General features: G+C 41.9%; 1 protein-coding gene across 1 annotated transcript in view; it reads right to left on the bottom strand.

Moving 5' to 3' along the window:
• The window catches only part of plxna4 (plexin A4), a 229,461-nt gene that overhangs the window by 31,202 nt on the left and 170,374 nt on the right, over window positions 1–27,885 (bottom strand). Inside the window, exons 8-22 of the mRNA XM_085769926.1 lie at window positions 27,361–27,460; window positions 26,900–27,014; window positions 18,895–19,095; window positions 17,905–18,001; window positions 15,802–15,992; window positions 12,380–12,531; window positions 11,000–11,123; window positions 9,659–9,795; window positions 8,859–9,026; window positions 8,575–8,668; window positions 6,358–6,597; window positions 5,948–6,094; window positions 4,792–5,026; window positions 4,376–4,518; window positions 1,781–2,049 (exon numbers count right to left, since the gene is read on the bottom strand). Coding sequence (XP_085626052.1) covers window positions 1,781–2,049; window positions 4,376–4,518; window positions 4,792–5,026; window positions 5,948–6,094; window positions 6,358–6,597; window positions 8,575–8,668; window positions 8,859–9,026; window positions 9,659–9,795; window positions 11,000–11,123; window positions 12,380–12,531; window positions 15,802–15,992; window positions 17,905–18,001; window positions 18,895–19,095; window positions 26,900–27,014; window positions 27,361–27,460 — 2,413 coding nt within the window. The remainder of the gene's footprint in view (window positions 1–1,780; window positions 2,050–4,375; window positions 4,519–4,791; window positions 5,027–5,947; window positions 6,095–6,357; window positions 6,598–8,574; window positions 8,669–8,858; window positions 9,027–9,658; window positions 9,796–10,999; window positions 11,124–12,379; window positions 12,532–15,801; window positions 15,993–17,904; window positions 18,002–18,894; window positions 19,096–26,899; window positions 27,015–27,360; window positions 27,461–27,885) is intronic.

The raw sequence follows: 27,885 nt of genomic DNA, 5'->3' as shown, positions 1-27,885 counted from the left end.
GTTCCTGTGTATCTGGGCTATTTTCAGCTGCTATCCAAGGACATGCCAGTCAGCCCACACTATGGGGTGGCGTAGCTCGCTCACACTGCCTCATCACATCTGAAATGCATGCTGGGATGCTGAAAGACTAATAAGCACATCCGAGGAGGAAGAATGAGATGAAGACAGTGTGATCTGTGCCCATCGCAACCGTGTGTATGACAAATGGGCAATCAAACTGGGCATGCATTGGTTGTAAACATGTGCTCTGCCTCGAGTGCTGGCAGACCGAGGCGGTGTTTTCCCCAGGTTTTCCCTCTCTCTCTCTTGATGACAACCAAGAGGCAGAGGAAGAGAAGGAACGTGGGTGATAGAAGACGACATGTTGTATTTGGACTGAGCTTAAAAGAACAGTTGTTGGTCAGTCCCCTGCAGCACTTCAACTGTTTTCCTTGAGAATCTCATTCTGCATTCACAATCAAATCAAAGTCTGACGTGAGATAAGTCCACGACATCTGTGTGTAGCGCTTACAAGGCCCTGGTGACGTGTATGATCGGTGATCAAAGAGATGATCTCACCACCAGTCTCCATGCCCCAGTAGTCAGCTTTCCTCGCTGGGTGACACAGCTTTGAGTGTCTCCACTGTCCTTGACTACCTCTCCCTGTCTCTGCTGAATGCGCCATCTCTTATGTTGTATCTACTGCCAGGATCAGCGGTTACTCCATTGTTTAGTGGCTGCACCATGCTCACTGAGCTCTGGCTGCAATTAATCATGCCTCCTGCCTGGACAGCATTAATCTCTCTCTGCATCACCAAGTAGAGTCTAAACAGGTTTTCATGAGGTGAATATGTGCACTGTCTTCTGGGCAGTATGATGAACAGCCTTCATTTCAGTCCTCTCTGCATATGCCTGTTGTGTTTCTGTGTGTCTCTTTACTGGCAGAGATGGGTCCTTTCTGTTTTTAGCTGGAGGCAGAATCAGAATTTTAATCGAAACGAGACAAATTAATTTGTTACATGCCTCTCAAATCATTGGGGGTTTTCACGGCTTGACTGAAAACCCTCGAACAAAGCGACATACAATGCACTGTGCCTACATGTATGGATATGTAGGCACACAACAGCTGTGAGAGAGCCAGTTTATTCAAGTAACTATAATCATCATATTTACTAAACACCGTGGGCAGGAGGAATAATCACATACAGTGCTGTGTTCAAGTGCAAGCCATTAAAGCTTTGACGACAAATTCAAGGGAGGATTGTGATTGTGCCAGAGTGTGAGCTTTTCAGAGTTTCACTCTCTCCCTTTTTTCATAAATGAGTATTTTTTTTCCTCTTGAGCTATTTGAAATTGGATTCCCTGCTAATTAATCATAATTATTTTGCTAATGATGTGCATGGCAATGCACTCTGGTGTCTCTGAGACAGAGCCAGCAATTCAAGGTCACACGAGTTAATCCAAACATGTCACAGATCGGGAGCACTGAGTAGCATATCCAGTCCTTGATAGTAAAGGGTTTACATGAGCAGTACAAACCTTTTATATGGATCCCATGCCAAGCATAATACTCCCCTGAATTTAGAAAAGTTTAATGTGCGTGGAAGCTGGTGAATGTTAATATTTAGTGCAGGGCTCTGACTTTATATTAGAAAGATAAATAATAAGGAAGATGACTTGGCAAGCATCTGATCTGGTTTGGAATATGCAGCTACATTGAAAACCGTCACTATCAGCTACTTGTTAGACAGTAACAGGAGTAAAGTTAATCTTTGTACTTCTTTTTGTGTCTGCTTCTTACCTGCGGAGCAGCAGCTTGGGGTGGTTCTTGCTCTCAAGGTTGCGGTCTATGAGGTCAGACAGGAGGTGCTTCAGGACATCAGTCGCATACTCCAACTTGCTCTGTAGCACTGTCATTATAAGTGAGGCCACGTTGCCCCGGTCTCTCATGGAGAAGCCACGCTGGGCCTCCAGAGTGCGAATAAAACACAGCAGGAAGACCTTGTTGTTAATGAGCTGGCCGAAGAGTTTCAGCCCCTTCTCCACTTGCTCTTGGCGGTAACCAGGCACCTTTGAGGAAACAGAAGAAATTTTTACTTGACTAAAACATAAAAAATAACAAGGAGAGAGATAGCCATCAAGAATCTGTGCAATGTAAGATATTAGTCTATATGTCATTCATGGCAATGAAATGCAAACCTAATTAGTCATAGGTTCTTTTGATTGTAATATTAGCTCTCTGCCTCCCTAGTTAATCAAATGCTTTAATTTATTCTGTGATAGAGTAACATCAGGATGATAATGTAAACACAGGTTTAGATTACTATATACTCATTATAAATATTATTTTTAGATCATATTCATGGATTCAGTATCAGCTCAAACACATGAAAATCCCTGCAGTAACAGTTAATACATCTGTCATCATAAATAAGATGGAGAAAGATGGTGAGAAATGGAAAGAGAAAAGGAAAAAAAAGGAAGAATCTGTGGAGATAAGGAGTTTAACATCTTCAAGCCTTTGTTACGTTTAGTCTGAAGGTTGAGAGTAAAGGCAGGAAAACACTAAGCCTCTGGAGGGAATGTTTATTACTTTGATGGTGCTGTGTTCCACACTAATGCAAGTTGAAAGGGAGTGCAGAGATGTGAATTCCCCTCGTCTGAGCCCAGAATGTCCCTGCACCATTTATACTAGTCACTTGCCGCACATTCTTCCCTTTATGTTTTTTTTTTCATATATAGCACCTATGGAGATTATGTTTTGTGCTTTTTTTTCTAAATCTGTCAAGAGCACTCGTGCTAAGACAAAATCTCTTTGCGCCCAATGCAGCTGTCAACCAGCATATGTTCTGTCTTTTTACCTTTCCTACAGGAGCCCCCTTGTAATCTTCTGGGAGCTATTGTTAAGTTGCAAGTCTAATTTCATACCACTTGACAAGATTTGTACAGCATTTGTGTGTGCTATGTGTGTTTCTGCATTTGCCTTTTTTCGGTGCATGTAAGTGCACATGGAAATCTGGGAAAACTCTGAGCCATGTGTGTACATGCGCATGTTTTCAGCCTTTTGTCTAGACCCCAATGTATTTTATGGGTTCAGGTCTCAAAATATGTTTTGGGCAGGACAATAAAACAGTTGTCTCTTAGGATTATAGAGAGACAGTGCATAAAAACAAAAAAATGACCTGAGCTACACACAATTTCCATGGGAACCCTTTAATGCTCGAGTTGACAGGAAGAGCAGTAAAATGACAAGGGCTGCTGAAACTGAATTGTTTCTGTAAAGATCAAGAGGGAAGAGGGAAATATAATGGCAGGAAAAAACACATCATACAAAAGCAGATAGCAAAATGGGATTCTGTGTAAAGTGAAATCGTTGGGAAAATAGAAGGAAAGGAAGTGATTTTCACTGCTAAGAATAAACCTCGACGGTTACAAGGAACAAATAAAATGTCAAGAAGCAAGCTCAAGCTGACACATGCCAGAGTATATTTTAATATCTTTCTGTATGTAATCTCTCTTTAACTGAGTGCCTGGGATGTTAAATATTTCATTACTGAGTAAACTTCCCACGGCTTCAGTAAACCTCGACAGGCTTTCCATCACCTGTGCTATTTCTATCAGTCTCCAGCTTCAGTCAAAAACTTGCCTTTAAATTCACCGGCACATCAATAACAATTAAGCAGCTATCATCCGCCTAGGACAAGCCCGCTGCTTTCTTCATTAGGCTCCTATTCCATATTATACTCCTCATACAGTTCGACATTTATACCAATTAAAACATAATTAATATTGCTTATTACTGGGAAATTTTCATCAGGGATAGAGTGGCCAACCCTGAGGGCAGTGAAATGGGGGTCCATCATTCTCTTAATGAAACAAGACGACCTGCTCAATTACGGCTGTCTATCAATGTCACCACTGGGGATAAATGACTTGATTTTTTTTTCTTTTGCCTTTCTCCCTCTGATTGACTTTTAATTTGTTTTTGAGGTGGAGAGAGAAAACGGTGCAGCGTCTCATGTCGTTAGAGTCATTAATGAGAGCGCGCTCTTGATTTGAGGCCTGCCTTGTTTGTTTTTGAAAAAAGTGTGGTGGTCGGCCATCAAACGGATTTTGTTTACCACACACCAACACAAACAACATCGACGTCAATTTCACCCACTGTGACCCACCGCAATGTTAATTTGCTTGCTCATTTTGCATTTCTTTCAAATAAGGCTAATTGCATTGTCACTGTTATTTGATAGAGACTTAAGAACAGGTACACAAACAAGAACCATTTACACTATTTAACAGCACAAGTGGTAATAAAGAACATTAACTAAGTGAGAAACTGGTCACATCTTCTGCCCATACAACTGATGGATTCCTGACATCTGTGAAATGCTCCACATACCTCCAGGTCTCTCAACACAGGATGTTCCTCGATTCCTGGGAAGAGGACCCTCATGGTGTAGGTCCTGTAGTCCAAGAAAGGGATTCCTGCACCATCCAGATCACTGGTCAGCTCATGGATATCTGTCTGGAGCTCTGCAAAAGCTGATGGATAAAACAGAAATTTAGGGGAATGATCATATGTATTTGGGTTAGCCAGCATTCTGGGTTAAATAAATAACCCAGCACTTGGGTCAAGCCATCCCAGTGTGTGTTCTGCAGTTTTTTGCGTGTAGTGACATTTTGATCTGAATGTTCTTGGTTAAGCAGAGTAAATAAATAATCCAAAATGTTTCGAACATTTCCAGGTAGAAAATTGGATCTCTTGAGGTAGAAACACTCACTTATATCTCCTGTATATAAGCACTAGGCTCTTACCCTCTTTGCACTCCAGTGCCACACGTGACTCCAGGTTGTCCATCTGCATCTGCAGCCTCTTCAAGGTCAGGTCACTCTCACGAGACTTACGCTTATAGGCAATGAGCACCACCACGATGAAGAGGATGAGCAGGGCTCCAGCTGCAGCAATGCCAATGATTGCTGTGCTGCTGAGCGGGCTGTCGGATGTGATGTGGACCACACCTGGGGAGAACTCGATACCACCCACACGTGCCTGATGATAATGAAAAATAAAAAGTCAGATCATAATTGCTGCATGCATGTGCTATACATAAATGCACAAAGTACTTCCTTGAAAGGCTTTCACAGAGAAGGGCCATATGTTAGTACCTCGTGTGGATACTTAAAAGATGAGACAAGTGGTTGAGTGTACCAGAGCTATAATCAGAGAACAGCTTCACTCAAATATCACTTCAGCAATAACACTTGGAGAAGGTTCAATAATTTTGACTCTTTAGAGAGGAGGAAATAAGTTGTGATCAAACACACAAGGAAGTATGGCATTTTTCAAGGAAAAAATATATCACAAATATTTATTTACTTTAAGATAATATACCATCTGGGAATCAATTTCAGGTCTTTGAAACATTTCTCCGTCTTGAAAATCAAGATGAAAGCTCAGGCAGTCAGACATATCGATTTGCCATTTCAGTGTGTGTAAACACTTTTGTTTATTCATGCATCTACTAATTGTTTTGCATCAATGTGTCCGTCTCTGTCTGTGACGCTACATCTACAGTACTGTAGGTGGTAACATCAGGAAGCGCTTCATTCAAAGTGGGCCCTCTTAAAACCACAAATGGAATCTTTATTGAGTTTGCTGGGGCCCTAATCCCTCTTATTGAAGGCTTATTTGTTTGTCTTTTGTCTGCTTGTGGGCAGTAACAGGAACCACACAGCTGATTGGATTAGGGCTCTAGTCTGTCTGGAAATGGACAAGGAGATAGATAGAAAACAACAGAAGGAATGTTCGTCTGTCTGTCAAACTGCCAGTCAATTTGTAGGTCTGCCTGCCTTCTCAACCATAGCCAGTCTATCTGTCATGTCTTTCTCTCTGTCTGTGTGTGAGTGTGTGTCTGTCTGTCTGTGTGTTGTGTGTGTCTCATCTTCGTGGATCACGTGCTGCAGCACTCACCAAGACTTTGTGTCGACCCGTCAGGTTGGGGGACTCGCAGAGCAGCTGGGTCTCTGACACCGTTAACATGCAGGGTTTCTCTCCAATCAGAACTGTGTAATTCAGCTTTCCATTCCCACTATTGGTTGGTGGAAGGAAGTTCCGCCCCTGCAGGAGAGAGATCACACATGATTAGTGTTTGTAGTACCAAAGGGAGGGATTTGAGGTCAAAGAAAACATTTATATCTAGACTTATACGATAGAATTACATAAATGATCTACGTACAGTTATTAAACCAAGAGACAGATGAGTACAGGCAGAGGACACTATATAAATCAAGCAGTACCATCATGATACAATTCCACAAAAATCCATAAATAATAACACTAGATTGTAAATACGTATGGATGGATGATATCGATCCCCCTACCTTCAGTATAATAGGTGATCCAGGTTTAAGCTCCAGCACGCCAGACACACTGAGAGGCTCAAATTCAGGATTCGGGTAGTAAATAAAATTGGTGGTGTTGAGTGCCATCAGAGCCTGCACGTCATCCAATTTGAAGCCAAACTCATTGGGTCGTTCAGGCACCTCTTGATGTCTGGCCAGGCTGATGGGCAGCTCTGGGGCTTGACAGAGCATGGATGTGGGGCTCAGCACCTGGCACAACTGAGAGAAGAAATATTGATGAATGACCATATCTTCTGAAAATAAAAAAAATAAAAAAAATTTAGTCGAAATAATCAAATTTGCACAATTTTTCATAAATTTTCACAGCTGGATCTCAATATATGTAAATCCAAACTTCTGACTAAGTTCCCTGTTCCCTCATTTGCCTCCTTGCAAACCTCTATCACACTGGGTCTTGAAAATGTGCCTACCACATGCCAAGCCATCCCATCAACAGTCATTAGGGTGAATCTTTTAAGTTACAGATTTACATCTCACTAAGCCCATCGGAGACGCGATTCAAACTCACAGCTTCTCCATTTCAGAAAGTGCAAAGAGAACCTGTTGGAGTATTTTCCTCAAAGAAAGCCCTAAAATGAGGTGCAGTTACAGAGCCGGTGCAGTCTCCCCACAATCAGGCTTTGATGAGTGAAGATTCAGGAGTGATAACTAGGTCTTACCCTTCCTTCATTTCCAGAAAGACACCCCCACCCTCTCATCACTTCTTTATCCCCTTTCCCGGTATTCCTCCCTGTGATCTTTTCTTCTGTCACACGCACTCATTCACTCACTCATCTCTCTCCATACCACTTTCCTACTCAATTACACTGCCTTATAAATTTTTTGTATCTTGTCTCACTCTTTTTTTTTTCCTCCTTTGGCTTTGCCGCGGACTCATTTCACAAGTGATGTGATTTAAATTCTTTATTTGTCCTTTATTCACGTCTCAAAGTCAGCTCTGTAAACAAAGACAGATTGTCCAATTGGTCATTGTCATGTCACAGGCCCTTCAATATCCCTCTAACGTCCCCATTCCTCTCTGTCTGTCAGGGCATTGACAAATCAACCACTTGCGCAGGGTTTATTCACAGAGATTTCTGTCTCATTCGCAGCCTTTTCACATTTCCACAGTAACCTCTGCCATGCAGCCACTCAAACTATTGCCTGTCACTCTAATTGGCTCCTTGAACATCAAACTTGACAAATCCTGCATGGCCTTCAGGACATCACTGACATGTATCTTGTCTCTCTACAGGGAAGAAAGATATTGTAAAATATAACAAACAAACAAAAAAACTGAATAATAATAATCCTGTCTGTGCATAAGTGTTGTCTGAAATAGATTTGGATTTGATTCTGCTTTATCTCAGCTTCCCACTCATCCAGTGTAAAAACAGAGCTGTGTAAATAAGCAGTATGGGAAATTATCTGTCGGCACATTTATTTATGTTGGTTCAAAGTACAAGCTGAAAGTACAGTAGTTTGTGACACAAAGCCCATTAATGTGAGCACAGATGTTAAACGCAGTGCAAGCTCATGCTCAAATGGATCATGGAGATAGCTTTACTACCCTTTGTTACTCCCTCTTCTTTCAATCAGATCACAGAGATCCTTGTATGGCTTTATCTACCCTCCCTTGGGTAAAAGGGTGAATAGAGGATAAAAGAATTTGATAAGGGCCAATCTCTGTGGTTTTTAGTTCAGTGTCACGACTTCTCTATTGTTACAAAGGTGTGGAGAGGAATTACATCATTCCCTTTAAATTCGCCTGCAACCTGTTGATTTTGACTACGTCCTCTCTGTGTTTTTCCTTGACCCATTTACCTAGAAGTGGCATTAAAGAATTGAGTCATGCTCTAGAAAAAAAAAATCACTGACATTTACAATGGCTGACTTCTTTTGCTATCTAGGGAAATTAGGTACTTAGAAACACCGGTGGTGGTGCAGATAGTTCATCGTGTTCATTTAATTCAGTCAGTCAGTTTACTTTACTTTGACTGATGCACAAAAGTAAAACACGTATTAGACAAAATGCAAATTCAAATATTAAAATCTCACACATATATTACACATAACAAAACATTTTTTTTCATACACAAATAAAGGGATACAAAAAACACAAAACAATTAAATTTACCAAGTAAACCAAAAGGCAGTTCATTTCATCCTCAATACTGTCAGTTTGCATACACTTACATTGAGTGTCTCAAGGCTGTTGTATTTGGCTCTGATGAGTGGGGTCTGAATGATGTCCAGGTTAGTTCCTGTCACTGTCACTGGAGTGTGTCCACTATAAGAGAGACAAATGATTGACAACAAGGTTAAAGGGAGACCTAGTAATATGGCCATTATGGTCATATGAATAACTGGGAGTGACACTGACGTATGGACATAAGCCCAGACTGCTGATGCAACGGTATGTTGACAGAGACGATTGATTATTTAATATTTGGTGTTGATTTTTTTCCCTTGCACCATACCTGTAGATGCTCCACTCAGGCTCTATCTTCGTGATTGTGGGATCCTCCACATACTCAAACCGCAGGTCTCTCTGGAGATGAGCCCTGTCTATGCTCACAGACACGGACACGTTTCCATAGCCATGCAGGGAGGCGTGGGTTCGGCAGGTGAGCCACTGGCCACCCCTCCTAATAGTCAAGATGGGATGAAGCATTAGTTGCGTGCACAGTAATTGATTTGTCAGCCTTATTCTGTATGACCCTCAAAAAGGAACAAAGGGGGCAGACTCTTCTAATTATCTAACATTGTTTTTGATTAACCAGTACACCACATTGTGTAGTCACACAGGAGTCATCTACTTAGTTGTTGATCTAGACTACCAAAAGATTAAAAAACCAATAACAATCAAATATTTAAGACGGTTGAATGCTTGGTTAAGTAGACATGGATAGAGAGTTTATTGATTGAACTTTGAATTGTGCATTAATCAGTGGTAAATGGTGGATAACAGTAATACTACATCTTTACCAGCAATTTATTCTATTAGAAAATACCATTTGTAATTCAGCAAAAAATACATTTTGAAAGAAAAAATTCACTGAACAATATTTTAAACATTCCTATTGAATAAAACTAGGCACAATTCCCTGGTCACAACCATTTTTCTCTCTGCTCAAGTTATTTAACCAGTGTTTCAGTTTATGTGGGAAAAATTATCTAGCGTGTACTCTCTATATTTGAGAAACACTGCTTGACTGTGCTGTTAATGGACTGTTTGAATGTAACTGGTATGGTCAGTTCTGGCTTGTTCCCCACTAACCTGAGATAAGTGCATGGCTGGTCCTTAAACATGATTGACACATTGCTCCCAGCATCGAGGTGGCTGCCGGTGATGTTGACAATGGTTCCTCCTGAGACCGGCCCTCGACTGGGCTTGAGGTTGAGAATCCGTGGGATCTGGAGAAAAGGCAGGGTCAAAAGTCAAATTGAATCAAAGTAGCAAAATAAATGATGCATAACAATGAACTGCTTAAATGCCCTCGAGACAATGGGCTGTCTTAAATGTACAGGGTATAAACGTTGATCCGTTAAGATGAACTGGAGTCTTGTAGTATTCAAAGTATAGGAATAATTAAATAAATAAGACGGGTGGAAAACATAGGCTAGTTAAACTTAAACACGCTTTCTACCATAATTGGAAAATTATTTCTAAAATCAGAGGCTGAGACACACATGAATGAATCTATGCTTGTTATTAGAATAAAAATGTGGACTCTACAAACATAAATAAACTGAATGAGCATTCTCGGCTGAAAAGGCCCCTGGGTGTTGATGTAAACGTGAACTGACTAATCCCACTTACATACACTATACAGTGGTGGAAATCTTTCAAATTAAATTGACACAGCAGCAGCTAATGTAGTCCACTGGAAGCTGAAGCTACAGTAAATCCGCCTCCATCCAGTTCATTTGGCCTCCTTATAATCTCATCTCTAGCCTACTGTGTAGTGTGACATCTAGACCTAACATCATATAATCCTCTACAAGGACCCCATTGAGAAATAAACCTCGGCCAGCACCCATTAACGGATGGCAGTAAAAACGATAACACTGCATAAAACGAGTACATAATGGCAACAACTGCAAATTTATTTCCGACCACGTGTGCGTGTGTGTGAGAGTAATGCTGATTAATTGTGTGTAGAGTAAGAGTCGAAACAACAACGAACAAGTGTTGATTTTGTTTTTATGCGTTCATGGCAGAAAGATGTTTTTATAATCATCAGTGTTTCTTCCTCGTTCTCTGCTCATTAGTGACTGTCAGTCATGTCTCACTGCTGACACATGCATGAAAGAAATGCCAAAAGGGAGTACAGCTCTTAGTGAGAACCACACATGTTAAGTCGCAGCCAAGTACACACTACAAGGAAACTGACATGTACATATAGAATTGACACAGTAGGTGAGAACGCAGACCAACAATCAGTGAGGCGCTAACATGCAAAGGGTGACATATGGAGTGCGGTTTTTCTTCTTGCAAATTGGCAAAGAGGCAGTAATAATTCCAACATCTGAAGCCTTTTAACCATCTAGCCTCTTTAACCTTTAAAGGTTCTATATGTTTATACAAAAAGGACAAGAGTTGAAAATAGAAACTCACCACAAAATAGTAGTACTTGGAGGAATTTGCTGTGAATTCTGCTATGCATTCTCCAACGCCCACACAGACCTGCACATGCCCGGTATACTGGCTCTTCTCTGCTTTACCCATCTCACACACAATCCTGGAAACACATTGGCATTATTGTAGGACAAATACAAAAAAACACATGGAGAGGTATATACAGACACGCAAAAAAACAACAAAAAAACACATGTAACAATCCCTGGAAGACGCTGCTGTGATTCTCAATGCCAGTGTGTAAAGCGCGATTAGGCAATAAGGATGAATCCAAACCTATGTTAAATCCTCAGTAAAATAATATAGTATTTGGCAGCGGCTTCACCTCCCATGCTCTGCCAACTTGTGAGAGAGAAGGAAAAAGTCTTCATCCTTTTACATATGACCTCAAATACAGCTACTTCTTCTGCTGGGTCAGCGTTTGCTTAGAAAGTGCTGGCACATAACTTACTTTCTTAGCAGAAGCAGCACTGGCTCTGTTGATAAGCCAACTTTAAACTAGTTTAAAATAATTTGATAAACGCCACCTGTAAGGAATCAAAGCACTGGATTAAACTCAAATGTCAAGTAAATGTAAACTCCCAAACTTTCTAGAATGATTATGAGGCTGTGGGTGTGTGTGTGTATGTGCGTGTTTTGAGTATGTGCTGCTATGAAATATGAAAGCCTGGGTTCTCCTCTGTTACTCTCAGCAGTACACATGCAAGTCTATTGTACTGTATGTGTACCGCTGTGACTCAACATTAAATCAAACTCCATTTTCTGCCTGTCTTGCATTAGTTTATCAGTTTTGTTATTGTCTCTTGTTCCTCTCTTTTTCTCTTGCTGCCTTACACTCACAGAAAACACTTGCACATAAACATCCCGAGGTGAGTGCTCTGAATCATTTGGTTGGCATGGCTGGCTTGTTATATCTCTGTCATGTGGCCAACACAGGTAACACAGTGTTGTGTCTGTGTTTGACTCAAGTTTCTTGGTCCCTGAAGGGCCTCAAGTGTTCAGCTGTCAGAGTGCTTTCAGTGGGATTATGGCAAAAGCAGAAACACGATGCTGAATTTATCATTTAATTTGCTGCTGTTTTAAAATGTAGTTTGATGGCTCCCCATGGTTCTAGTACAGCTGGAAAACACTGAAGTCATTCATTTTGGTTGACAGAATAGTAAATTATTGTGCAGCAAAGATCATTATACCTTGTAATTATCACTATAGAAGCTATTTATAGCTACTATAAATTGGCTGCTGCTGGTGCTTACTGCTCTGCGGGGATGTCAGTTGAGAATGACAAGGTGCAAATGTGTTGTTTACTACTTGGCGCTGCCGTTGTTATAGAATCAGGCATCAATGTAGAAGGTGACTTACTGTTCGGCAGGGATGTAGCCCTCACGTATAGGTGTGCAGTCCACTCCGGCCACCTTCACGTTATCCTGAATCTCTCTGAACTCCAACCCCAGGTTCTCACCACGGATGGTAACGAGCGTGCCTCCCTCCCTGGGACCCCGCAGAGGTGTGATCTGTCAAGATTCAAATCAAGACGATGATGATTTTGGAGATTTGCTTTTGTTTGTTTTCCTAAACAAAGAGCAATCAGTACATTGCACAACACATCCTACTTACAACATGAGGCATGATCCAAATCAGTACATCCATGTTATACATTATAATCATCATAAGAGAGTTTGTTTAAGTGGTGGCTAAGTAGGAATGGCTGTTTACTGGTGTGTGACTATAAACTCCTACTCAAACATATTTTAGCCAAAATGATGACGTCCCAAATGGTGTGAGATTAAGAGTGTTAGCGGCCACCAGCCAGTCAGACTGCAATGATTCCACTTTTAGTGTTTTAGTTCATGTATAACGACTGTATTGACAAAGGCTCTCCTCAGAAGCAATACTCAGGTATGGAAGGACAAAAGGGTGAAGAGTGATAGCCATTTATTATGATTCATTTCTTCTCAAATGCTTGGGAAGTGTATCCGTCATGTTATGTAACTGTCAGAATAGGGAAGAGGGTGGGAGAGACGGCGGCAGAATAGAGACCATAAACGACAAAATAATAGCTACAGTGACAGCTAAGGGGTCAAGACTCAGGGTCAAGGGACTGTCATTTCTCAATCCTGCATTCAATGAAACCCTCAACAATCTATTACATAAGATTAACTTAAAACCTGGGCATTAGGTGACATCTTTGCAGTAATCACTGCCCTTTGATTTATCAGTAACATCTCTCACTGTTGATGAGGAGGTTCCAACATCCATCAACACCTTCCTCACACAATTACTTTTTGGCCACTGAGTGTGTCACAGTGTGTGAGTGTGTGTATGTGTACACATCATCAGGCCAGCCCAGATGGATGGATGTTAGAGACGGACACAGAATGGTCTGTCCCTATCTGTCTCTGCCAAATAGAAGTCCTCCATGCTGCAGGCACAGGCCCAGCTTTAATGGTGCTGTGTCACCACTCCCTTGAAAAATAGTGATCCCAAGGATTTTCACCGAGGCTCAGACTCTCATTGTTTTACTGCTCAGTTTATACTTGTGCGTGACCCCCTGTGGTGCTCACAGGTAGAGTGCTCAGTGAGTGTCTGTGTGGCCTTATCTCATGGCTTGAAGCTCTTTCACACTGTAATGTGATAATCCCTCTGTTACGACTGCATGTGCATCAAAAGGTTTTAATTTTACTATTTGATTATTTTTCAAAGAAGTGGAATTTTGCAGCAAACTGAAGCAGTCGGGCTTGAAAGGAAGCAGTCAGTCGATTGACAGAAGCAGGCTCAAGCCAGGTCACGCACAACACAAGTCCTGTGGCTGTCATGTGGGAGATATCGTTATCGTACGGTTCAATGTCTGATTAATAAGGCTCCCTGCTGATGTCTTAATGAAAAAAAGAACCTTCTGGGAATGGAGCTACAATACATCCAATTAAAAAGATTGCGCACAATGCTTCGTGGCTTTCCATTTATTAGCAAACATGGAGGATGGAGAGGGAGAGAAACTTATAGAGAAATAGTGAAGGAGATGGTAGGGGCGAAAGAATGAAAGAGAGAGAGAGAGAGAGGGAGGGATGCAACGAGGCGTTGATTAGATTTGTGACTTTGACAAGATAATTGACGGTTGGGTAGAAGCAAACACTTAATCACTTCTCCCTCTCTCGCCCTTTCTTTTTCCATCTCTCCATGTGAGTCTCTCCCCCTCATATTGTTGATGGGAGATGTCATTATAATGAAGCGTATTAGAATGCATTAGGGCCCTGGTCGTCTTGGAAAAGTCCTCACTTCTCACCCGCTGACAGTTTTTATGGGGGACGTGAGAAGGCTGCAATATGTCCCTGCTGCAGCCTCAGGCATGTAAGGAGAAATACAGGGCCCATCTCCAGGAATAAATCCACTGTTCAGGCTGAAGACAAACACTGGAGCGGAGGAATAATAGAGTGCAACCGACTGATCCAGACTCTTTAATAAGTGGAACGAGGGACAAAATATCATCATCTTTTCTTCACCTTCCTCAAGTGTTGATTTGATTTCACCTGGATAATAATAATCACAGTTTTAGGTTATCATTGAGAAGAAGAGAAGGTCAGGTGACTCAGTTCACTGTTCTGAAGATATCTACGTCCTTAAACTCCTCTGTCTCCTTCTCCTGTCTGACTGCTTTGTATTCCTTACCTAAAAAGATCAGTTTCATGGTGTAAGGTCAGGAGAAATCTATCAGATTTGGGGCCAAATCTCCACCAAGGTCAACCACTTATCTGTATGCTGGTGGATCTAAGGTGCCATAAGGAGAGGAAACCAGAGAAGGGATTACACTTTCATTCCTGTATCATTCTTCCCTCTCTCTGTCCAAACCCATCACTCCCCAGGACACCGAAGGGGATTCCCTTCTCTTTTTTATTCACGCTTTGCTTCATCCCTTCAGCTCTAGTCAGTCACCATCTGCTCCTAACACTCCTCCTTGGGAAAAGGATGCAGAGGGGACACTTACATCCATCATGGGGAAAAAAAGAGGAGGGGGTAAGTTGGGGGTCATCTTCCAACCCTTCAGCCTCTTGCGGCTCTATCCTGGTTAAGTCTACCCATATGTCACCACACCTCTCTTCCGTGTGAACCCAATCCATCCTCCTTGCTCTTCATCTGGGCATCTTTCCATCCATCTTTTCCTTTGTATCATCTTATCCTTCATCTCACCTTACCCCCGCTTCTATTGCCCCTTGTATACGTCTTGCACAAGTCAAGTCTATTTGCCTCACACTGTGTTCATGGTTTTCCGGAGCATGCTGGGTTAAATGGGTGGTTTGCGTGAACATCTGTGCAGAGTTGATTGATAACTAGAAAGAGTGAAGATGATTTGTCTCTTTCTAGGGCCTTGTATGGACCATCTGAGTGTTACCACACTGAAAGTAAGAGAGGAGTTGATTTCCACAAGAAATAAACACTATCTCACTCTAAGAAAAGACATCTAAAATACCTCTTCACATGATTGCTGTAATTCAAGTATGGCATTATCATCATGTTAAATGTGTGAGAGAAATATATTATTCTTGCTGTCAAACTGAATGGCTGATGGTGACTCAGCCTGTGCTATTATGTTGAAATGATCAGCTGTCAAATTGTCTGAGCTTTGCTGAGTAGGCTATAAGTATGTTACCATCAGTGCACTGTAATTAAGGTATGTACGTATAAAAACTTACACTGATGTTGGCCTTGTTTCACTCATATTGTTGGTTATGTGTTAAGTGAACTGTTTTTGTGGATGTATTCTGATACTGATGCATGTGTTGTCTCACCTGTGTGATCCGTGGATGGGTGCACTTGCTGTTGATGCCATTGTGCTCCAGCCACTGGTTCTCAGGATGGGGGCAGTGTTGCTTGAGGGTGCAGCGGTTCTCTCCTTTACACCAGACACACCCAAACAGCGGGTCTGCCTTCAGACACAAACCGCAGCTTCCTCGCTGGGCGTCGCATTTGTACAGATGGACTGTGCAGGAGGGATGGGTGATGGGAGAAGGTAACGGCACAAGGAGAAGAGGAGGAGGAGAAGAAAAAAAGAGATGAGCAACCTCTGTACAAATGATTACGGAGCTGCGAATGCATGTCAAATTATCTTGGGAATGAGCCTCTAAAATGATGGACAAACACACACAACAAACTACAATTGGGGTTGTTTACTCATATCGCTCAATGTCTGTCAGCCACTGTTTGAATATGCAAACAACAAACTCAAAATTCTGAAAGAGACATTTGCTGATATCTTTGTCTCATTATCTCTCTATCTATCATCATCCCTGTACACTCCCCCTCTCCCTGTCTCTCTGAGGTTCCCACACTGCTGCCGCCTCTTGCCTGTGCTCACCCACGACACGTTTAACATATCATCTCCATGGCAACGGGCCAACCATTTTCTTTTTAATTGTGATTAGATGCATGTGTGATCTGTCCATCAAGTGATGCCCTGGGAGCTGCCTCCTCCACAGGCAAACAAAGGTAGGAGGAGGACAGAGGAGGACTCCACTTCATGCACCCTCCGCTCTTTCTAGAACTTTGCTACTTCTCCTTCTTCTCTACATTTGTGCTCGAGGATATGCCTTGTACAGCCTATCTGACTCAGGCGCACAACTGCAAACACACACAAACACTGTACAAACTTTGCCTTGCAGCACAGTGTCATGTTGCACATCATCCACATTTTCACAATTTGCTTCTTATACGCCTCACTCCACTGCCTTTGGTTAAAATGAGTTGTTTTCCTGTCAGGGAACTACAACCCCCAGCATGCTGCTGTTTTCCTAACCCAGCATGGTACACTCAGTGTCGGATCGCCAGTGGCCAAACTGAATCAAGCTCAGCAGCTGAATGCTGAGTGCTTAAAAATTTAGCACTTAACTGTCATTCCTCATAGTAGATGGAGAGTTACATAGAGAAAAGATAGGTAGAGAAATAAATCCTATAGATGAATAAGAAATTAGCTTTGCTTACTCAGATTTATCATTTTAATTTTAGTTTTCATTATACTGTATGTTGGATATTTATTTGCTCAGCTGTACGTTGGCCAATGATTCTCCTGTGTAATCTACGCTAGTAAAGAACATTGAATTGTTGAGATGAGAGACATGAAATGAAAGCATGAGGGAGGCGATGGTGAGAGAGCCTGATAGATTGCCAAACTCCCAGAGCGGTGTTGACAGAGCAAATGAGAGAAACAGATGAAAAGAAATAATATTTGAGAGGAGGCAAGAAAAATAGAAAATGGAGCTGGGCAGAGACAGATGGACAACAGTGAAATGACGGACGGACAGATGGAAGCAGAGGGAGACGGGGAGGCAAAAAGACAGACCTACAGAAGTAATGTGTAACAGAGGATGTGTTAAAGTTAAACACTCTACACACTAACATCAGAGGATGGATGCTGCACCTCAGCACACCGCCCGCCTGTTGCCATGGAGACCGGCTCCAAGGGCAACAATGGGGAGGCAGCGGCTTTATGTGTGTCTCCAAGCGAGAGTTTATCACAGACTATGTCGACTAAATATGTGTGTGTGTGTTTTTTTTTTTACAATACTGGAACAACTATGGAAAAAGTTTATATTGATTCAAGTTTGTGTGTGTGTGTGTGTGTGTGTGTGTGTGTGTGTGTGTGTGTGTGTGCGTGCGTGTGTGATTTGAAACCGAATTTGGATTTGGTTTCAGAGTCAGAACCAGGTCTTAGAACTGGGTTCAGGTTAGGATTGGGGTTCTCCATTGAGTCGTGATGGTTGAAATTAGAGAAAGAGCCCAAAAAATTAATAACGCCATTATGCTAATTGTTATGACTAACGTAACGTGTTTGAGCCAATTTGTGTGTGTGTGTGTGTGTGTTTGTTGAGTATACACATGCCTCTCTGCGTACTCACCTTTGTTGTGGGCGGGGTTGTCGATGCTGAAATCTCCGTTCCAGATGACGGTCAGCTCCACGGGAAGGCTGCTCATCTCCATCCCATCGTAGAAATACTATCACCATGGCAACCGCAGAGGCAAGGAGAGATAGGGGGGGAAGAGAGTAAAGGAGAGAGTAAGAGAGAGGCTGTTAAGCTACTTTTAACTGTCTATTATCTCCAAGTCCAAAGCCTGTGGTATCACAGTACTCCTTTGAATGGGCAACGCATCTCCAACAGGTGGCTGTACACAACAAACACACACATGAACCCTGCACGCATACACACTGAATTCACAGCCACACACTACACACATCAGGGAGTGTACAAAGAGAAGATTATATTTCATTTGGTTCTGTAAGACCAGCAGCATGGAGGGTTGATGCTAGAATTGTAATTTTCCGCCAAATTACAGTTTCCCTCCTTCACTGCTCAATCAAAGTACAATATTTGGATTGTACTCTGATTATGCACACAGATCTCACAGACATCTCTACACACAGACACTGACACACACACTCAGAGTGATGAAGATAGACAGGAAGATGAGATGTTATTGTATCAACAGATGATTAGCATCAAGACTAGCATAAAGCCTTTTTCATGCTATTCTTCCATTGCTTTCAATGTATTATTCAGTCAGTGAATGGAACCCGATCACAGGGATGGCTGTGTAGGTGAGACAAAGTCAGCCTCTTGTCTCATCTACCCACTGTCTAGCCTGAGCAAAAATCTCTGAGCTAGACTGAGTGTGTGTATATGCGTGTGTGTGTGCCTCTGGCTAAGTGTGTGACAAAGATCGAAAAAGTCTAATGGTCTTTTTTATGGGAAACTTTTATAGAAATGGGGCGTCTTTATAGAGATTGTGTTGGTGTGTGGGTGGGTGGTGGTCAATGATGATATGTCCCAGAACCTGACATATTAAAACACGCACACACACACACACACACACACACACACACTCCTTACCGATGTGTTCTGACACTGCACTGAGGAGCTGTTGAAGCGCAGGGCAGGAACTCTGTGCTCGTTGCCCTGGATGGTCAGCAGACACTCGTACCCCCGCTGACCAGACTGAGGCTGGGGGAGGTTCTTGGCCCGTAGCGTGATGGGCTTCACCACGTTGACTGGAACCAGGATCCTCTCTGCAGGCAGTAACTGTGGACACCCCTGGACAAGAGACAGGGAGGAATAGAGACGTTAATTACAACTCGATTGTTATACAGCAACATCCTGGCTGCAAAATATAATTGTTGAGCTTTGGATGAACTGAGCATTTTGCATTTTTATGGAGGATCGGTACAATTTTAGGTAAACAACAAATTCTATTGGAGATCCACTTCCACAAATATAAATCTAGCTCTTTCCATGTCATATTTTCATATGCAAAAGTCAGTCAGGTTCAAATTATTTTAGCCTTATGATGTAAAACATCATCACATAGTTCCAACTACACACATATTAGTCATATCTGTGATGGCAATTCTAGCACCTCAGATTAGTTAATTCATATCAGATTGCTGATCTATTCCTTAGAAAAAAGAAGAAATTAGGTTATAGATTAATTAATTAATTTAAAGTGATTAGTTTATTTAGTTTAAAGTTTTGAAAATTACATTTAAATGCAACATCAACCGTTTCAATCTGTTTAATCTGTTTGGAGAAACTAAGGATGGTGCTACAGTAATTGCAGCAGGAGTATTCCTAAAACCTGCCAATGTCCTGTAAACATTGTGCCATCAACACTCATCATTATCATTATCATCAAATGGCAGACACCAACAACAAACTGCACTTCACCAACATTAATTTAATTTAACGACAACGCCACTTCAGCATGAACTGTTTTTACTGTTTTAGGTTGAGACCAATGAAGTGTCTCGGTCAGACAGTCCTGGGACCCCGTTCACAGTCCCAGTGAATGAAGAGCCAGCTCAACCACTACTCCACTGTCATTAGCCTCAGGAGGGGAACGTTAATGATACAATGAAACACACTGTTATGCAGAGATATGAGCTCTCAGCCTGCACTTGTATGCTTGGTTGTTGGATTCATGTTTTTGTTCATGCAAAAGAGTTGTCACACACGCATCAGAATGAGGTTGATTTCTGCCTGTGCAGTAATTAGGCAAGAATGAATGACAAAGAGAGGGAGGGAGACACAGATGAGCCACTTACTGTAGCAATTGGAGGTCTAAAATTAACAGCCAATAAATTCAGGTGCGAGTAGCTAAATATAGAACACTTGTGATTTATGTAAAAGAAGAGGGAGGTGGAAAGAGGGGGCGGACAGGTAAGGAAAAGGAAAGAGATGGACAGAAAAGAAAAAAAGAAAAAGTCAGAGGGGACAGAGAGGAAAACTGAAGAAAAAAAACAGCAGTGACAAGAAGAGGAAAGTGACTGACAAGCAGAAGTGAAAGGTGAGGAGGGGGAGTAAAGATAGTAAATAGAGAACAGCACTTTCCTAAGTACTTTGCAAACTTTCATGTTTTCGCTGAAGAGCGGTGGATAGAAAGAGAGCAAAATAGGCAAAATGAGAGAGGGGAACAACAAAAGAACACAGCGACTGGGAGAGGCAAAAAATACCATTAAGCGTATGCGACAGGAGGAGCCTTAGCATGTCAAAGAGGCAGAGAGGAAGGAGGGTGAAAAGAAGGAGAGCAGATAAGGTGAACCCCTGCATGGATGAAGCTGGGGGGGGTGGGGGGGTGAAGCATAGCGCACGTTGAACTGGGTGATAACACTTGTTTGAAGTTCATTAAAAGCCACTTGATTGGGTTAGGCTGAGTGACTGACTGGATGGCTGCGTGGTGAGAGAGAGGGGAACGCTCTGTGACACTATTCACAAAGTCATTATAGATAAATGACACACAGGGTGAGTGAGTTCAGTGGTGGAGGAGAGGAAGGAAGAGGTAGTGCACGCCTGTTTGCTCTTCCAAATCTCATTTTCCTAAGAATGAAGGGTCGTATTTGGAGAACGAAAATGAGTGGGAGAGCAAAGAGAGATGCAATCCATTTTTAATCACATCTCTTCCAGTTAATACACTTGAACAATAGGGACAATAAATCTGATCTGGTTTGTGGAAATGAAAGCACAGGAGGCACTGGAGTATGACTTAACATGGTGACTTAAGCTGAATCCCAAAGACACAGATCTGCACTGATAGTGGTATATGGTGAAAGCACTGCATGCACACAGACACACACACACCCACACACATGCATATATGCACCCAGGGCATCACAGCTAAAATGCATTGAAGTGTCTGAAACCCTGAACTTGTGCCAACATGACAGTTTCTTGTACATCTAAGTAGATTCAAGGTTAACTCACTGGCATGTGAGGGTATGCCTACACACAGACACACACACACACACACACACAAATTGTAGCCTTGGAATCCCATTACTGTATAAGATAAACGCCACAAGTCAAAGCCAGACAGCATCTCTTGTATCATTGCACCTTTATGACAACGTGTTAAGGATATGGAAAACTTCAAATGCAAATTCCAACAGCAGCTATCTACACACACACTCACTCACACTCACACATCCACACTATTTCCACATTTCATTAACACCTTTTTACAATTCTCTTTACAACACTGACATTTCTTTTTTACAGCTACAGTATATGTTCCAAATACACATCTAAGCCTATGGAAGCCTAAGCCTCAGGTAAACAATAGAAAATAAACAGTCTTCCACATAAAAACACCAAACACACACACACAGATTATCTAAACTCATAAACCAGTCATCTGCACACACACTTAACTGCACACTATCAACCTTGCTGATGGTGCAGCTTTTCATTACTCTTTTCTGTTTCAATCAGAAAAATCTTAATTTGAACTTCTTTTATTTCATGACACAGGAAGCGTTAAATCTAATACACACAGAGCAGATGCCTTGTTTGCTTCAACAACAAAAGGATTCTACCAGCAAGCATGTACGCTGTTGATAGCCGGTGTTTTTCCTCCTACTTAGCTCTGTTTTTCCTGTTTGTATGTATACATGTAAACTCAGACACACTCATCTAACACACTGTGATCATTGCCAGCGTTCCCTCAGGCCAAGTGAGCTCTCAGTTTGGTTTGGACAAACATGTGTATATCCTCGATGGCTACTGATGCCTGTCGCATTGGCAGTCATGCTCGCTGTCGCCTGCTAAGATTTACGTCAACGTTAAGTTGATCTGATGTCAGGGCGTTTATTGCTGCTCGCCACCCTCTCAACCCCCCAATGACTGAGGTGCAATAAATAACAGAGGAGCAAATCACCTCACAGATACAGTACATGTGCACAAGCTGCACAGTACATAACTGCACAGCTTCATAAATATGCACATACTCTAGCTAGATACAAAAATGTAAATCTACAACTCTTGAGGCTCTTCAGTCCACCAGGCTGTTGACTCCAGACAACAGATTGAGGAAGAGATGGAGAGCAGTGTGGAGAAGTGAAATGTAGAAGGATAGTTATGTTAAAACTTTGCAATGTTTTATGAGGCTACTTATTAGTGGAGTTTCAATTCACCATCATTATGGCGTTTTTTCGTCACTAAACTCTAATAGTATGTGCCTGTGTGTTTTTTTTTTTTTTGCAATTTATACTCCAACAATCATGCCAGATAGGTGCATTTCATTTGCAGTGCTTGTATCGTTTTACATGCTACATAAGTTAGATCCTTGGTTGTTCAAAATGATCAACTAACCTGAGTGTCAAGGTGATTATTTAGAGACAAATTTCCTAGACCTATTTCTAGAGATAGATGCTTCCATTGACTTGGTGGATGTTTCAAAACCTGGATAAATTCAGCAAAAACTATCTAGCAAATACTATAGAGTTGTTGATTTAACTTTTATATCCTGGGTCAAAACGACCACTCAATATTTCTCTTCTAGCTGAAGGAAGAGATAACTGACTGAGTAGCAGGCGAGATAGACTAAAATACACCTGAAACGTGAAGGGAGGTGGCTCTGTGTGGAGATGTGAATGTCAGTGACACTCCTACAGTCACGTAATCAAGGGCTTGCATTAAAGCACTAGAAAGAGAAAAGTGCCTGTCAACAGCATGACTCATCATAACAACATAATAAGCACTGAATTCTGAAAACCATGTCGGTACCTCTTTTTTTCTTTTTTTTATACATAATTATCCATCATTCTTCCTCTTTCCATCACTGATGCATTGTTTTGTCTGACCTCGGCTCTGATTTTCCCTCATGCTCATGCTTTATTCCTCCTTCATTTATCTCTCTCTAAACCAAGCCTCAGTTATTCATCCTATCCAGCTCACTGACCCTGGTCATTTCTCTTATCAACCAACTCTGATTCCCTCTCCCCCTCTCCTTTCCAGACTTCTTTTCTTCTCGGGGACCTACTTAGATCTGATAATTAGAGGCTGGTGGGGGTGTGAAGGGTGGAGATAGGGAGAGTGACAGAAAGTAGGAAGCAGAGTGGGAACTGTGAATGTAAAAGCCCTTGGCATAGTTTGAAGCAAGGGAGGGTGAGAGTGAAAGAGAGGGAGAGAGGCCCATAATTATAGCAGCGCAGGGTGTGAAGATGAAGAGGATCTTAAGTTTTCATACACGTACACACACACACACACACCTTGTGGTTACCAAGAGCTCTCCTTAACTGGCCTCTGTTTTATCATTTCCTACAGAGCCTCGGGCAAAGACACTCTCCTGTTCTCTGTTCACCCTCCCTCCTTTCCTGCTGTTCCTCACCTTGTCCCTATATCCCGCTGTTCCTTACTTTTTTCTCCTGCCATTTTTGGTCTCTCTGAGCCTCTTTGTCCTTTCTCTTACAGGAACATAATGATTTATTACAACTTTGGGTTTGGTCATCATTTTTATTGGTTACAATAACTCCCTATACTCGATAAACTGACTGCTGGGATGTGACAGGACGGGGACATTGCCAATAAGTCCCTATTAAGTTTGATGGGGCTTCAGATCATCAAGTTATGATCATCACCAAGATTGTAAAACAAATGAGAAATGATCAAAGCCACTTAATTTAAAGGTAAAAACAAAATGTAGCATACAGCACTACAGTGTCAGTTAGTTATAATCTCTCATAATCCAAGATAAGTAGATGCGTGCTACAAATACTGTAGTGCAGTTTGGGTACAATTTTATTGAATAGTTTTCAATTCCACATACATTTACTGGATCTGAAGGTTTGTTTTGTTTGTTAAAATCTATGATTAAAACTCGGCATGACCATCCATCTCCTCATGTTTACTGCTCAGTTGGACATTTCTCAGAGACATTACTACTGTATGTTTTCACATACTTGAATAGGATATAGTATTATTACTAATAGTAATGATGGCAAAACGAAACTACAACCCAGGTTAAATGAAATCCGTTGAGGGTCTCTATGCCTCTTTAAGAGGCATTATGAAGCTCATCATTTTTTCTTTCACTATCTTCATTTTGTCATGTTCCCTTCACTGCTTCATTTCCTTTTATTCCCAATTTTGACAAATCCTTTTTCTCTTCACTCAGCTAACACTCAACTGACTCTTCAGTCGTCAGCGCCTGTGTATGACATTGATCTGAATCGAACCAAAGCACCTCTCTCCCCCATTGCTGTCTATTATTGGCAACTAACAGCTATTACTGCTGGCATTTAGCTTCTTTAATAAAATTAAATTGATCACTTGATCAATAAAGTGTGTGGTGAATAAACTCCGAGCCACTGATTATCAGAACAAAGTCAAGAAGAAACTAATGCATGAGTATATATGTGGCATGGCAAATTGATATTAATTTGGTATAATTCATATATTTGTGTGTTTTGTATCTTCCTACAAAACACACATTGTATTTTAGTCAAGAGGAGAGGAAAAGGAAATATTCTCCTGTGGTCCTTCTGAGTTTCATAAATTGCTTTAGGTATGACAGTGAATTTGTGAATTTCAGGGATGGGGGATGCGGTGTGAAAAAGACCAGAAAACACACACACACGCTTTATTGTGTAAACAAGCACAGCCCAGTCATATTCTAATCAAAAGAACAGCAGTGGTCAGGAATCACTTTTGGCTATTTATTCAGTGTAACCAAATGGAACATGCATGCATATTCTTTGTCAGTGAGGCTCATCAGAACAGCTCAGTCCTTGAGATGTGTGGAGGGCAAGCAGGGACGTGGCCTTGGTTAATGTGCCAACAGGCAAACGTCTGATCCGAGTGCCCATATCATTGCTGGCATGAATAGAAAGGCACCCACTGTACGCCCAGGCCTGGCTTTAACTCTGTCCTGCCATGCATACTAACAACAAGCTCAACCAGTAGGGAGATTTGCCTGGCGTCAATCATTAGCATAGCGTTAAGGGATTATTCAGATCACTGCCTGAAATCCCTTAATTGTAATAGTACACAAAAAAATTATCTGCAGCAGAAGGAGGCAATCCTATTTCATAACGAAAAGTTGACTTGTTCCCTTTCATCAAATTTGAGAATGATTCTATTGGATGGTCATGTGTGTCTCTACATTATTAATTCAAAGCAGCAACCAAAAATCTGGCAGCAAATGCATGACCTTGGATTTGAGGGGTTAATTAAAAGCAAATTAAAAGTCATTAAGCCTGCAAAACACCTGCTTTTTCTGAAACAACATGTCAAAAAAAAGGGATGTCATTAATGTGCTAATACCAAATCCCCCTCACTTTATTTATGGTTTTCTTTTAGTCATCAACACAATAGGAGTGGATTCACACATTATTATCCTCAGTCAATATTGACCACCAGCGCCTGAGTTAATTGGAAAAGTAAACCTGCAAAGACTCGGGCTTGGGTCTGACTAAGCAGAAGGTTCAAAAGGATAATGGAAACGGCAGAAAAAGAAAATAATATCATCTGCGCAGGTTGAATGGCTCGGGGGAAACATGGGTGGAATAACACAATTGAGAGCAGACTGCTCATCAAAGGAGGCAATCTGGCTAAGCTTGTCCCTGCCCGTCGCGCAGCGCCTGCCAACCCAGACATGAGCAGTAGTGATCTTCATCATAGCTCACCTCAGGCTAGGATTAACAGGCCACTAACTCCCTGTAAAACCCTCCCTGGAAAACTACTGTGAATTGCCGGGGTACAGACAGGCAAAAAACTGTAAACACGGCACATACAAACAGAGAAATACAAAGACGCATGCAGACAAACAGACATGCTGTAGGCCACAGGGCGACACCAGACGTCACAGACAAACACAGGCACACACCCAAACCTTTCTTTACCTCCATGCACTGTTCTGAAGGCCGCCACTGTGGCAGTGACTCTAAATCAGAGAGAGACCCCTCTCACAGGACCGGAAGTAGGCGGGTTGGGGCCATTCACTGAATGTACCCCATCCAGTGAGTAGCATGTCCTCTGCAGCAGAGCAGCCTAATTACAGTGGGCTCTGCTTCGACGGGAGTAGAACTGGCTGCCAATATTATTGATAATTCACACAGACTAAGCTGTCGCTGGGAATAGGGATGGGCAGGAGGAAATGGCTCTGTTTTATTAGCTTCCACTGCCCTTTGATGTGCAGTCAAGAGCGAGACATGCCAGGAGACTCATGCCAGATGGAAGCACTACAGCTGAAAGGTGTCTCAATCCTTTTAACATAACTCTTTTTGCATTTGAAACCTAGAATGATAGCTATTAGGCTCACGTAGCCAAACATTTTCCCCTCAATTTATTTCACTGTGTTTTATTACTTAGCTGGCTCTCAACGAAATAGCTGTCCGGAGCTGGTCAGCAGTAAAACTCGGGGGATTCTTGGACGTCGTCTTAATGGGCCACGGTTTGAGTGTCTTTGAGCCCGGAGGTGCTGCTATACACCCCCCGAACACAGCTCAAACCTCCACTGAGGGCCTCACTCTCCCAGCAGTGTGGTTTTATGACTGAATAACTGGTGCTCGTGTGTGAAAAATGTAAACCCCGCCTAACACTTTTATCACCATGGTTCGGGACTCACCTCAGGCTTCTTTACCCGTCCCTCCTGGAAGGAGCATGTGCGAGGGTCGTGGGTGCAGTCATGTCTGTATTTACACCAGTGGCACTGGTAGGGACTGCTCACACATGATAGACACCTGAAAGGCAGAAGAGAGAGAAGACGGTGCTGTCAATTAGTATTGAACTGCAGCAAATACACTGGAGAAGAAAAGCTCAATATGTCTACTTACTAATGTATACAATACAATTTCAAACACTTTAAGAGTACGTTTTTTTCATTAAGAATTCTAATGAATTGTCTGCTACTTGGTTTGCTACTCCAACTTGAAATGTCAATAGAGAGCAACACTAACTGCCTAGTGCCTACAAATGTCGAACACTTTGTCCCATCTGGTGGCATTCTTACTTTTCTATCACCTACAATAGAGTGTGTGAAAAATGTTATTTACGCAGCTGAAAGCAACTTTAAACAGTCAGACTTACGATTTGTGGACGCTACAGTTGTAGAAAACAAAACTGGTGTTTGCGAACGCCAGGCCCGTCTCCTTGGATTTGAGATAGAGCTGCACAATCTGGTGGTCACCTAAAAGAAACATATATCAGAGTCAGCATTAACATTGTGATACTGTACTTAGAGGTATAGAGAGTTTGAGAAAAGCAGCAGGCGTAATTTTAGAAATTATCAAATGATGGTTTCATTCAAGATTTGAAAGAAAAATGGGAAAAATATCACTGCAATAGTGATAATGGTAGCACATCATACTGTAGCTACCTCAAGCAAAAACAGTGACGACCTCTGCCTGTGTGAAAGCAATTTTATTCACGTGTTCACATTTTTCAGTGTCATGTTGCGTTAGATTTTCCCATGAAGACAATATGACTGCACTGCTTTGAGCCACAGGTGCTCAGCCTGTTGCAGTGGTAAAGGTAGTATCTTAAGAGGGAGAGAGAGCGTAGAAGGGTTTTGTTGGGTTAAGTCTCCCTATCCCCTCCACCTCACAAGAGACA

This window comes from Trachurus japonicus, chromosome 23, assembly GCF_045865225.1.
Source record: "Trachurus japonicus isolate A0001 chromosome 23, Traja_1.0".
In the NCBI taxonomy this organism is placed as follows: Eukaryota; Metazoa; Chordata; class Actinopteri; order Carangiformes; family Carangidae; genus Trachurus; species Trachurus japonicus.
Note: the sequence above shows the minus strand (reverse complement) of the source record. Positions and strands in the feature narration are given on the sequence as shown.